The sequence below is a fragment of the Manis javanica genome, chromosome 4, assembly GCF_040802235.1.
Source record: "Manis javanica isolate MJ-LG chromosome 4, MJ_LKY, whole genome shotgun sequence".
Classification (NCBI taxonomy): domain Eukaryota; kingdom Metazoa; phylum Chordata; class Mammalia; order Pholidota; family Manidae; genus Manis; species Manis javanica.
Window position 1 is genome coordinate 105,105,932 of NC_133159.1, and position 14,185 is coordinate 105,120,116.

The window sequence follows — 14,185 nt, forward strand, 5'->3', positions numbered from 1 at the left end:
GAGCTTTTCTACTCTGAATTTATAATTGTTGGCCTAATATATTTCTTCTAGTACAATTATGATCTCTTTATATTTATTTTTTTATTTCCCAAGACATTTATTAGGAAGAAACTTCACTCTTTTTTTTCTTTCAAATATGGAAGTAATTATATTTTTGGAAATTGGTGACTTAAATAAGTATTTTGTTTTGCTGTATTTTTTCCACTGATAAAAAACTTTCAGTAGGCCTTCCTTCCTTTAATAGTGTCAGAGATGAATCCCATACATTCCATTTCACTTCAGAAACCCAAATACACTGGATCATAAAGGTATGTTAGGATTGCTTTGTTTTTGGAATATGCAGATGTACTATTGTTGCTGTTTTTGTCTGCTTTTTCACTATCATTGACCTGAGAGGCAGGCAAGAGAATTCAAATAACTCTATGATATATATTGCAAATGGGCACCCTCAAACGTACTCCTTTTCCCAACACCCTGCCTGCTATACTACATCCCTGACCCCCCTGTACTTCTGTTGTGCATGTAACTTGGCTTCAGCCAAGCTGTTAATTATGGGAGATTTGGAAGGGGAAAGCTAGGGAGAGGCCATAGTCTGGGAGGGATTTAGGTTTTCTGTGTTTCTGTTGGCAGCTAGTCCTGACTTCAGGGCAGTTGGTGGATACTGAGCATCCATTTTGCTGGCATGGATTGTGGCTGAGGCAGTAGGGTCCTGGAGCTGACAGTTGGGGAAATGGCCTTGAGAGATAATGGAAGATACATATTGTTTCTGCCCGTGGTTCTTGGCACAGGGATTTTGAAACTCCTGTAGTTTCCTGGGTGAAAGGAATAGGTTTTGTTCTAATGAGGTGACTCTGGGTGGACATCTGGATGATTCCTGGATGGGGGCTCGTCACCAGAAAGACTGAGCCATGATTAGGAACTTGGAATTTGCAGCCCTTGTGTACCAATCTTTTGAGAAGGAAAAAGGTCTGAAAATGGAGTTAATAATTGATCATACCTAAATGATGAAGCCTCCATAAAAATCTGCAAAATATGGAGTACAGAGAGCTTTCAGATTAGCAAACGTCCACACTGGGAGGGTGACACACCCCAACTCCACAAGGACAACAGCTCCTTTGCTCAGGTCCCTCCCAGACCTTGTCCTGGTATCTCTTCATTGTCTGTATACTTTGCCATATTCTTTAATAAGCTGGTAAGCATAAGTACGTGTTTCCCTGAATTCTGAAAGCCATTCTAGCAAATTAACCAAACATTGAAGAGGGGTTTGTGGCTACCTCCAATTTGTAGCCAAATTGGACTCAAGTTGTGGGTCACCTGGGGAATACTCCAGGACCCTACTGCCTCAGCCACAATCCATGCCAGCAAAATGGATGCTCAGTATCCACCAACTGCCCTGAAGTCAGGACTAGCTGCCAACAGAAACACAGATGCCCATAACTACCTGTTATGGGCATCTAAAGTGGGTAGGAGCAGTCCTGTGGGGCTGAGTGTTAACCTGTGGCATCTGGCTCTTTTCAGGTAGATGGTGTCAGTATTGAGTTGAATTGTAGGGACACCTAGCTGATATTGCAGAGAAATGCGTAGTGTGGGGGAAAACCTCCACACATTTGATGACCACAGCTATGTGTTCTGTGTGCAAGTAAGGCAGATACAAGAAAGAAAGGCACAGGAAGTGGTACTATTTTTATAAATGATTAATCCACTACTTTTACTATATATTTACCTTTGCCAGTAAGATTTATGCTTTCATATGTTTTCTTGTTATAGTGACCTTTAACATTTCTAAAAGTATCCTCTTTAACATTTCTTACAAGGCTAGTTTAGAGGTAATAAACCCCTTTAGCTATTGCTTGTCTGGAAAACTCTCTCTCTTCTTAATTATGAATGATAATATTGTTGGGCAGAGTATTCTTGGTTGGAATATTTTTTTTCTTTCAGCACTTTGAGTATATCGTGTCACTCCCTTCTGGTCTGCGAAGTTTTACTGAAAAATCTGCTGATGGTCTTATGGGGGTTCTCTAGTATATAAGTTGTTTTTCTCTTGCTGCTTTTAAGGTTCTCTCCTTGTCTTTTACTTTTGACATTTTAATTATACGTATCTTGGTGTGGTTCTCTTTGGTTCATCTATTTGGAACTCTGTGAGCTTCCTGGATCTGGATATTTGTTTATTTCCCCAAGTTGGAGAAGCTTTCAGCCATTATTTCTTCAAGCGGGTTTTCTGCCCTTTTATCTTCTTAAGGGGCCTCTGTAATACAAATGTTAATCCACTTGATGTTGTCCTATAAATCCCTTAAGCTATCTTCACTGTTTTTAATTCTTTTTTCTTTTTGCTGCTCTGACTGCGTGAATTCCACTGCCCTGTCTTCAAGTTAACTGATCTTCTGTTTCATCTAGTCTGCTCTTGAACCCCTTTAGCTTAGGTTTCAGTTCAGTTAATGTTTCTTCAGCTGCGACTTACATTTGGAACTTCCTTACATTTTCTCTTTGTTGAAGTTCTCACTGTGTTCATCCATTTTTTCTCCTGAATTATGTGAATATCTTTACAACCATTACTTGGAACTCTCTATCAGTTAAATTACTTATCTCCAGTTCATTAAGGCTTTTTCCTGAGTTTTTATGTTATTCTTTTGCTGAAACTTTTTCCTCTGTTTTATTTGCTTGACTTTTTTTGTGTGTTTTTTTGTTATCATTAATGTAAAATTACATGCAGAATATTATGTTTACTAGGCTCCCTCCCCGCTTCACCAAGTCCCCCCCACAAACCCCAATTTAGTCACTGTCCATCAGCGTAGTAAGATGCTGTAGAATCACTACTTGTCTTCTGTGTTGTACAGCCCTCCCCATGCCACACCCCACATTATACATGCTAATCGTAATGCCCCCTTTCTTTTTCCCTGCCCTTATCCCTCCCTTCCCATCCATCCTCCCCAGTCCCTTTCCCTTTGGTAACTGTTAGTCCATTCTTGGGTTCTGTGATTCTGATGCTGTTTTGTTCCTTCAGTTTTTCTTTGTTCTTATACTCCGCATATGAGTAAAATCATTTGATACTTGTCTTTCTCCACCTGGCTTATTTCACTGAATATAATACCCTCTAGCTCCATCCATGTTGTTACAAATGGTAGGATTTGTTTTCTTCTTATGGCTGAATAACATTCCATTGTGTATATGTACCACCTCTTCTTTATCCATTCATCTACTGATGGCCACTTAGGTGGCTTCCATTTCTTGGCTATTGTAAATAGTGCTGCGATAAACATAGGGGTGCATCTGTCTTTTTCAAACTGGGCTGCTGCATTGTTAGGGTAAATTCCTAGAAGTGGAATTTCTGGGTCAAATAGTATTTCTATTTTGAGCTTTTTGAGGAACCTCCATACTGCTTTCCACAGTGGTTGAACTAATTTACATTCCCACCAGCAGTGTAGGAGGGTTCCCCTTTCTCCGCAACCTTGCCAACATTTGTTGTTGTTTGTCTTTAAGGATGTGGTGATCCTTACTGGTGTGAGGTGATATCTCATTGTGGTTTTAATTTGCATTTCTCTGATGACTAGTGGTGTGGAGCAACTAATCATGTGTCTGTTGGCCATCTGAATTTCTTCTTTGGATAACTGTCTGTTCAGCTTCTCTGCCCATTTTTTAATTGGATTATTTGCTTTTTGTTTGTTGAGGTGGGTGAGCTCTTTATATATTTTGGATGACAACCCTTTATCAGATCTGTCATTTATGAATATATTCTCCTATACTGTAGGGTATCTTTTTGTTCTATTGATGGTGTCCTTTGCTATACGGAAGCTTTCACCTTGATATAGTCCCACTTGTTCATTTTTGCTTTTGTTTCCCTTGCCCAGGGAGATACATTCATGAAGAAGTTGCTCATGTTTATGTCCAAGAGATTTTTGCTTATGTTTTTTTCTAAGAGTTTTATGGTTTCATGACTTAGATTCAGGTCTTTCATCCATTTCGAATTTACTTTTATGTATGGGGTTAGACAGTGATCCAGTTTCATTCTCTTACCTATAGCTGTCCAGTTTTGCCAGCACCATCTGTTGAAGAGACTGTCATTTCCTCATTGTATGTCCATGGCTCCTTTATCTAATATTAATTGACCATATATGTTTGGGTTAATGTCTGGAGTCTCTATTCTGTTCCACTGGTCTGTGGCTCTGTTCTTGTGCCAGTACCAAATTGTCTTGATTACTGTGGCTTTGTAGTAGAGCTTGAAGTTGGGGAGCGAGATCCCCCCCACTGTATTCTTCCTTCTTAGGATTGCTTTGGCTATTCGGGGTCGTTGGTGTTTCCATATGAATTTTTGAACTACTTGTTCCAGGTCGTTGAAGAATGCTGTTGGTAATTTGATAGGGATTGCATCAAATCTGTATATTGCCTTGGGTAGGATGATCATTTTGACGATATTAATTCTTCCTAGCCAAGAGCATGGGATGAGTTTCCATTTGTTAGTGACCTCTTTAATTTCTCTTAAGAGTGTCTTATAGTTTTCAGGGTATAGGTCTTTCACTTCCTTGGTTAGGTTTATTCCTAGGTGTTTTATTCTTTTTGATGCAATTGTGAATGGAGTTGTTCTCCTGATTTCTCTTTCTATTAGCTCATTGTTAGTGTATAGGAAAGCCACAGATTTCTGTGTGTTAATTTTGTATCCTGCAACTTTGCTGAATTCAGATATTAGTTCTAGTAGTTTTGGAGTGGATTCTTTAGGGTTTTTTTATGTACAATATCATGTCATCTGCAAATAGTGACAGCTTGACTTCTTCTTTACCAATCTGGATTCCTTGTATTTCTTTGTTTTGTCTAATTTCCATGGCAAGGTCCTCCAGTACTATGTTGAATAATAGTGGGGAGAGTGGGCATCCCTGTCTTGTACCCGATCTCAGAGGAAAAGCTTTCAGCTTCTCGCTGTTCAGTATGATGTTGGCTGTGGGTTTATCATATATGGCTTTTATTATATTGAGGTACTTGCCCTCTGTGCCCATTTTGTTGAGAGTTTTTATCATGAATGGATGTTGAATTTTGTCAAATGCTTTTTCAGCATCTATGGAGATGATCATGTGGTTTTTGTCCTTCCTTTTATTTATGTAGTGGATGATGTTGATGGATTTTCGAATGTTGTACCATCATTACATCTCTGGGATGAATCCCACTTGGTCATGGTGTATGATCCTTTTGATGTATTTTTGAATTCGGTTTGCTATTAATTTTGTTGAGTTTTTTTGCATCTACATTCATCAGGGATATTGGTCTGTAATTTTCTTTTTTTATGGGGTCTTTGCCTGGTTTTGGTATTAGGGTGATGTTGGCTTCATAGAATGAGTTTGGGAGTATTCCCTCCTCTTCTATTTTCTGGAAAACTTTAAGGAGAATGGGTATTATGTCTTCTCTGTGTGTCTGATAAAATTCCGAGGTAAATCCGTCCAGCCCTGGGGTTTTGTTCTTGGGTTGTTTTTTGATTACCGATTCAATTTCTTTGCTGGTAATTGGTTTGTTTAGATTTTCTGTTTCTTCTTGGTTAGTCTTGGAAGGTTGTATTTTTCTAGGAAGTTGTCCATTTCTTCTAGGTTTTCCAACTTGTTAGCATATAGATTCTCATGGTATTCTCTAATAATTCTTTGTGGGATCTGTCGTAATTTTTCCTTTTCCATTTCTGATTCTGTTTATGTGTATAGACTCTCTTTTTCTCTTAATAAGTCTGGCTAGGGGCTTATCTATTTTGTTTATTTTCTCAAAGAACCAGCTCTTGGTTTCATTTATTTTTTTTCTATTGTTTTATTCTTCTCAATTTTATTTATTTCTCTGATCTTTATCATGTCCCTCCTTCTGCTGACTTTGGGCCTCTACCTAAGCATAATTTAACCTATCCTTTTCTTGAGTTTTCTTCCTGTAGCACTGATGGCAAATTAAATGGTTTCAGTAAAGCAAGCTGTGCAGTCCATGTTTGTGGTTATGTTACATCAGTAATGCTTCATATCCTAGAATGGATGCTGGCATGAGGCTCAGGCACTATGAAGGCCAGCTCCAGGTTGACTTACTCATCTGTCAGGTGGCCCTAGCATAGACAGGCTGTTCTAGGGCTTTGAATATGTTAACCTTAAAAATAAAGTTTCACTGGTTTTACCTGCAAAAATGGCTTATTCAGGAATAGCAGATAATTGCAATTTAGGACATGCAAGCCTACAGGAAAGCAGCAGGTGAGTCCAGAGAACAAAGATGAGGAATGTTTTTTCATAGAGGAAAGGGCTAAGTTGGGAGGCTCTCTAAGCATAAAGCCCATTAGAGGGAACTGGGAGTCCCATATATGTTGACTTCTCATTGGCTAAGTTGTGGCAGTCTCTCATTGGCTGGGCTGTTGCTGGAGGAGGTGGAAATCTTCCTACCTTTTGCCGGGTAGTAAAGTAGCCGAAACACTATAACTTGGAAGGTATGGAACTCTTCTGGTGGGATCTGCAATTGACAAGGAGTGGTGGGTGAGAGAGCTCCCCCTTTGGGCCCCTCAGTGCCCTATCAGTGAGGTTTCCCTTTATTAATTTTTGCAAATACAATAGTGACTAAGTTTGGAAGTCAGCAAATGTGTACATACCTGTAACTTTCCAGCAAAGTATATAGCCAGTAAGCTTTGGAGGCATGGGGATTTAGGCAGTATTCTTCAGTTGAGGTCTTATGTGTGTGCTGAAATGTCTACTCTTCAGACCTGCTGTATTTTTTATTTCTAGGGATTTGTCTACATTCTTACCAACTGGAGGGAGTGAACTGGCTAGCCCAGTGCTTCCACTGTCAGAATGGCTGCATCCTGGGAGATGAGATGGGGCTGGGTAAGACCTGCCAGGTATGTTACTGTGGAGCAACCACTGTTCACCTCCACTGAAATGCCTCCTTAGAACTCATTACTATCTTTAGCTACTAGCTACCAGTATGTGTTTGTATACTAGAAGGTGAAATTTCTGAACCTTTGTTAAGAGATCACGACCTTGGAGTTGATTTTTCTAGTTAAGGGGATGGTTTTGAACTGTGTCACTACCTTTATCTTATTTAGCCCTTGACATAGACTTGTTAATGGGTATGTTTTTTCTCTGTAAAGGAAATAAACCTGTCCCAGGGATCAGATTGATTCTACCTTCCTTAGCAATTGTTTATCTAGTTAACTGGATCACTTCTTATATTATTTTCCCTTAGTGGGTGGTGGGGCTACTTCCCATTTTTCTGCCAAGCTAAAGAAGTGCAGAAGTACTCTATCTTTTCCAGGATGCTTTGGCTAGTGGTAGGACATGGTCTAGACACCCGGAGGACCAGGCATGGCTTTCTCGGGCATTGGTGAGCTAGTGGCATGTTGAGATTGATGCTTCTGGCAGGACGACTGCCAGTACAGCCCTGTATTGACAGATGTCAATGGTAGGCTTGGATTGATGGGAAGTTCAGGTACAGATACCTCTTGGTTTATTTGGTTTAGTCACACGAAGTGGACTCATCTGTTGGATATCAAAGAAAGTCAGTGGAGTCAGGATACAGAGCAGAGGCAACTTGATCAGAAACCATGGATATATAAGTTCTTTATTCCAAAAAGGTTTTACCACTGAACACACAGAATGAATGAAGGTTCCATTTGTCTCTTAAGAAGCTCAACTACCCCTTCCAAGTCTAATCTCACATATGTAAACGTCGAGCTGGAGCAGTTCTGCACATAGGCCAGTCTGACACTACTTTGTCTAAGGTGGGTCTACCTTACTAATCTTGGGGATATTCAGAATACATATGACCTCTCAGTATGGTTCCCTCAAGGGCCGTCATTTATGGCCCTCAGGCAAATAATCCTGGGTCTGGTACATTCCTGAACTGAAAACGTGGAACTAGGTAAAAGGTAAGATTCCCATATGTCTCTGGGAGCCAGGCAAACATACTCTTGGACAGGGTACACAGCACTCCCTGCAGTCTCCTTTGTCACGGACCCTGGAATTGCCCTGATATCATTATGAGTCAGCAAATCCCACTTGGCCTTTGCTTTTCCTCAGGTGTTCATATAGCTCTACTGTAAGTGTCCTGAAAATATTATATCAACAAATTCATCTTCTTATGAATTCACCATAGAATTTTTTTGCATCTGTGTTCATGAAGGACCCGTATGTCTGTTGTTTCCTTCTCTTACAATGTCTTTGTCTGGTTTTGGTATTGTGGTAAAGCTGGACTCATAGAATGAGTTCAGGAGTATTCTCTTGTCTTCAGTTTTCCAGAAGAGTTTGTGTAGAATTGGTATTGTTTCTTCCTTTAATGGTAGAATTTAGTAACGAGTCCAAATTAATTTTGTAGATATATCTAGTTTTGGTAATTAAGATATATTTTCTCTGAAGAGTATCCTCAGTGAAAGTGAAACATAATGGTCTTAATCCAGCAAGTTATTATTGAGTGATTGCTCTGGACACAGTCTGGCCTGGGAAGCAATGGACAGTTAAAAAAGAAAATTATTTCCATTTTAGAATTACTATCAATTAAGAAATAACTGCCATACCATAACTACTGCACTCTAATTATAACCGTGGATAGCAATGTATGTTTTAAATAGTTGCAATTATAGTGCACACATAGCTTGTATTTTATTAATTTAACATTGTCATTGTAATTCTCCATTTTATTATGTTCTTCACAATCAGTATTTTCTACTGGCTGGATAACATTCCGTCAAGACAATTTATCATAATTAAATGTTCTATAGATGAGGAATGGTAAGTTCCTCTCTTTTTTGTGCTATTTAGATTAACCTCAATGTGAACATCTTTAGTCATGTATCTTTCTCAGGATTTTGGATTATATCTTTAGTATGGATTTTGTCAGAAATGGTTCACCATTTTGGACTGGGGGCCCCTTAAACATTTTGTTATATAAAAGAAGGCTGTTCTCTTTGTGTATCACAGCATCCTTTTAAAGAAACATTTCTAGTCACAAGTGTGTCCAGTCATATTCTAAGGTATGCCTATTTGGCTTTTCATGTTATACTCCTACTTAAATATGAGGCATTATTTACTGTTTGCTTTCCTCACTAGAAGTATGCTCCAGGAGAGCTAGGTGTTTCATCTTTTTGTTCACTGTTACATACTGGTGCTTAGAACAGTGCGTAGCAAAACGAAGTTGCTCTATAAATGCATGTGCAAGGAAGGAAAACATTAGGGATAGGAGGGAGGAAGTTGGGAAGGAAGGGAAACCTCTCAGGAGAGCCTGGTAAGTAGCAGAGGCCCCATATGGTTAGTTGGCCATGCTTACAGTCATGCCTTGATACCACCTTATGTTTTCAGAGTATTCCTGATCTTGTGCATTATTTGCATTGTTTTAATTTATTTCCATTATCTCTCCTGATTTTTTACTTTGCATTAGAGGTTCAATTACGTATATATTGGGCCCCATTTCCTGTTAACTGTTGAGTAATTGAGTACTTAAATTTATTTGGCAATTATATTGAGGCTTACTCAATTTTACTTTAGGAATGGACGAATAATGTGTGGAAGATTGTACTTCTGTTTGTAAACTAAATCTCTTATAAGTTTGTGTTTCCTACAAGGTTGTGGTTGTTTCTTATGTGGAAATGTGATTAAAACTGTCTTCTTTTTCTGTGTTCCAGACGATTGCTTTTCTCATTTACTTGGCAGGAAGATTAAATGATGAAGGACCATTTTTGATTCTCTGTCCCTTGTCTGTTTTGAGCAACTGGAAAGAAGAGATGGAGAGGTATAGAGTAATAGCTGAAATTTTATTCTTTAATATTGATTGAAGTTTTTTTCTGGGTGATAAAGCAACTTAATTGTCCTAAGCAGTGAGTTTATTGCTTTAGAAAATGACCTGAGGCAATGTAGACAGACTGAGGATCTGATATGGGGAGAGTCCAATGGATGTTATGTTATTATTTGGTAATTTGACGGTCAATGCTCAGTAAATTTTGCTGAACTAAAGTAGAAACCATCTTTTTCATAGTAACAACATGGAAGTACCCAACATGAAAAAAAAGTTTTTAGAGTTAGCACAAGGCCCTTTTAGATGTTCATCCAACCCCTCCATCTATTCACACAGGAACTTACACTTAGGTTTACCCAGTACTCTAGATAAGATTCCAGAGTCCCAGAACTCTTTTTGGTTGCAGGGCATCATGAGGTGTGCACATCTGTAATCCTTCCATGAAGTGTGGTTTTCCAGATATGCATACCCTTTCCCATGGCTCTGCATTTGTGTTCATCTACCTCTTTTTTTTAATTCAGATTTGCTCCAGGGCTTTCTTGTGTAACATATGCTGGTGACAAGGAGGAGAGAGCCCACCTACAGCAAGACCTAAAACAAGAGTCACATTTTCATGTGCTGCTAACTACCTATGAGGTATCCATTTGTTTCTCTATGGCTCTCAACCTGGGACCTTGGATGTTGTAAAATTCGCTGGAATTTATTTAATTTTCTTCAAGAGTGCAGATTTTTATGGGAAAAAAGTCTACTTTAGATTCTCAGAGAGGAACTATGACCAAAGGAAGCAAAGAACCCTTGTGCTCCAAACTAGTTAGGTATTTCTACCTCTCTTTCCTGGCAGATGAAGGGGGAAGCCTTCCCTGGGAGGGAGCATTTGGTCAGTAACTCTTAGTCAATGAATAGGGGGAGGGAGGCAGGCAGGGGAAAGGGTTTTGTGGACCAGTGCATCATCTCTGTTACTGGAGGATGGGAATGGAGGACACTTAGTTCCAGTCTCATTAAGCCCTTGTTCTTCAGGCTGAGACTGTTCAGGGTCACAGTAAGCGAGACCTTCCACTTACTCATTCTTAGATATTATCTATAAAATAGTGCCTTAGAAATTATGCTCAGAACTTTTTTGCTTAATGAATGAATAAGACTTAGGTAAAGCCTGTGGTTTAGGAGAGTCAATAAGAACCTAGCTTAGTAGTATTAGTTCTATCAATACCAGCCTTTATAATGTATCTTCCTCAATTTTTTAGATTTGCTTGAAAGATGCAGCATTTTTAAAATCGTGAGTATTGTACTACTTCAGAAACTGTTGACTGTATAATGAAAGTCATGTACATTTCAGTACTTTGTCTGTTTCTTGATATGTTGTCTGGTATGACTTCCTGACATGTCTTCTGTGAGTCTTATTTACAGATGGGCAGCATGGTAGAAGTCCTACAGTCTAGCCACTTTTACTCAATAGATGTGTGTCCTTGGGTTAGTTACTTAACCTCTATGAACCACTGATTCTTCATCTGTAATGGGGACAATGAAATCTCTTACTTCAGATGATAATGTGAGGGTTAAATGAGAGAAAGGTGTACATGGTAGGTGGTTAATAGATAACAGATTCTTTATATTGCAAATTGCATAGACACCTTTCAGGACTGCTGTTTAGAGATTTTGCTACATTGTAGGAGGTAAATTATTTGAGCCTTTTCCTGGAAATATCTTAAAGTAGCAATCTGTGCTCTAAAATTAACTTTTTAGGAAGGGAGTTTTAAGTAATAATTTTAATTAGTTAGCCTTCAGGCCTCATACCAGCTCATGAAGTGTAGAAAATTTAGATTTAATTCTTAATGCCAATTGGTAATATGGGTGCCTTGTTGAAATATATGGTCAAGACAACAGGTACAATGCAAATTAAGAGCTAGAATTTAGGTAAATAAGAAGAGATATGCTGTCTGAATTTCATTCTCCATAACATGTAGTTCTGACATGGTTAGGTAGTGATTTGCATCTTCAGTATTCAGAAACTTTTGGTTTCAAAATGTTTTGTCAATATTTTAAGTGCTATTTCTCATCCAGTTTCTTCTGAGTTGGATTTCTGTTTTTATCTTATTTTGAGACATTAAAAGGTTCAGTTGTAGATGTTATGACTTTCATCCAGTATTTTGTTTGACTGAAGTTTCATTTAAGGGAGCAAATAATGTTGCTTTTCTTAAGAGGATTTGCTTTCTCTGTTTTTCCTTTTTATTATTAATAGCGAACTTAATATTTGTTGAAGCTCTCTCCTCTGGAAAGACAGTGTTCTGGGGGTTATTGGCAATATCAGGAAAGTAAACTACAGAGCCACTCTAAGGGGTTATAAACTCTAATACGAGGATAAGCAGTATAGGGTATCCATGATACAAGGCAATAGACTGGGAGTGTCCAAAGATGAGAAGATTGGGACATAAATGATGTTTACATAAATTACTTTTTTTAACCATATGAAAACCCTAGTAGGCAGGTATTATTATTAATTTTATGGCTGAGGAAAGTAAGAGATGAAGTAACCCAGCCAAGGTTACATTGCTAATAATTGGCAAAGCAGACATGCAAACCCAGCACTCAGTGCTGTGAAGGCTGTAAGAGGGCTTCTCAAAGTATCCAATTGCACTGGAGTTTCACATTATTCAGCAGAACTACAGTATCTCTATATTAGATCATCTGTCTTGAATCCATTTCCAGGTGAATATAAGGACCTGTTGACTCATAGTATGAACTCCAGAAACACAAATGTACTCTTTTGATATATTTGGCAAGGTCATATTGTATATTACTGCATCACATACTCTGAGAAGAGCTGGAAAGTGTAATCTCTGTTCTGAAGAGGTTAATTATAGAGAGTTAAGATTGTGCCTATAACAATATGAAAATTTTAAGAATTTTTGGATAACAGACTTATAAAATCTTTGGGTCAAGAGGATTGTAAGTTACCTCTTCCCACTCTCCATTCAGTGCTGGAATTTCCTCCACCTCTTCCTCTCCAGGGAACATTATTTAGACTGTCCCCTAGTGACTGATTTGACCTACTTCCTTTCACTGAGAACAGCCTACCTCCCCATAGCCGTTTCATTGAATAAACTTTTCACAAGAGAATAGGACCTAATCTGTTCTGCATGCTAATTCAGACACGGGCTACATACTGTACTATGGCTGCTTTGGCGCCTTACCTCATGACAAGTGTCCAATGTCTGCTGAACCCTTATTCCTTGTAATCTTTAAACGCATCCCCTGCTCATGCTACCCAAGAGGAATGATCTCAATTCTGCACTCTCTTTGGATCCCCTGATCTCCCTCCACCCACACCACTCTTAATAGGTGGATAGTTCGAGGTATCTTTCTGCATGCACTTTGTGGATTTTTTTCTGTAGCCTCAGACGAAGAGGGCTTCCCCCTTGTAAGGCCAACCTCTGCTCAAGATCTTTCCCTCATTTTTTATTCTTACTTCCATGCCCACTATCTTTCCAATAATTCTATTTTACTTGTATATATACAACTTCTAATAGAAGTTTAGTTTAGGTTTTTTTTTTGGGGGGGAGGGCATCTCTCATATTTATTGATCAAATGGTTGTTAACAACAGTAAAATTCTGTATAGGGGAGGCAATGCTCAATGCACAATCATTAATCCATCTCAAGCCTAATTCTTGTCAGTCTCCAATCTTCTGAAGCATAATGAACAAGTTCTTACATGGTGAACAAATTCGTACATAGTGAATAAGTTCTTACATGGTGAACAGTACAAGGGCAGTCATCACAGAAACTTTCTGTTTTGATCACGCATTATGAACTATAAACAATCAAGTGAAATAAAAATATTCGTTTGATTTTTATACTTGATTTATATGTGGATCCCACATTTCTCCCTTTATTATTATTATCATTTTTATTTTTAATAAAATGCTGAAGTGGTAGGTAGATGCAAGATAAAGGTAGAAAACATAGTTTAGTGTTGTAAGAGAGCAATTGTAGATGATCAGGTGTGTACCTGTAGACTATGTGTTAATCCAAGCTAGACAAGGGCATTAAAACATCAATGGATGCAGAAGATTTCTCTCAACGCAGGCGGGGTGAGGTTCTAAGCCTCACCACTCTTGATGCCCAATTTCTCACCTGATGGCCCCCCTGCGACTGTGCCTGTCTTAGGTTGTTCCTCCCTTGAGGAATCTTACCCGTCTCTGGCTAACCAGTCATCTTCCGGGGCCATACAGGGAAATGTAAAGTTGGTAAGTGAGAGAGAAGCCATATTGTTTGAAAAGGTTAGCTTTTAACTTCTTTGAAGATTTATGCCCTGTGGCTTCTATGCCCAGCATTTGTCTTGAGGTATCTTTACCACTTGGAGGAATTATGATACTTGGTAAATTCGATATGAGGCACGAATTCTATTTAAGGGTTGTAATTAGGAAGGAAGAAGAAAAGCTATGGAGGTAGCAGATGGAAGAAAACATG

The 14,185-nt window shown here is 38.7% G+C and overlaps 1 protein-coding gene across 8 annotated transcripts in view; it reads left to right on the forward strand.

The window, feature by feature from the left end:
- Positions 1-14,185, forward strand: part of CHD1L (chromodomain helicase DNA binding protein 1 like) — a 121,412-nt gene that overhangs the window by 48,722 nt on the left and 58,505 nt on the right. For all 8 annotated transcript variants that reach the window (XR_012130309.1, XR_012130308.1, XR_012130307.1 and 5 more), the window contains exons 2-5: positions 6,720-6,832; positions 9,611-9,717; positions 10,242-10,356; positions 10,962-10,993. Coding sequence is in view for 5 of the 8 variants with exons in the window: in XM_073234517.1 (XP_073090618.1) it covers positions 6,720-6,832; positions 9,611-9,717; positions 10,242-10,356; positions 10,962-10,993 (367 nt within the window). In the remaining 3 variants the exon portion in view is untranslated. The remainder of the gene's footprint in view (positions 1-6,719; positions 6,833-9,610; positions 9,718-10,241; positions 10,357-10,961; positions 10,994-14,185) is intronic.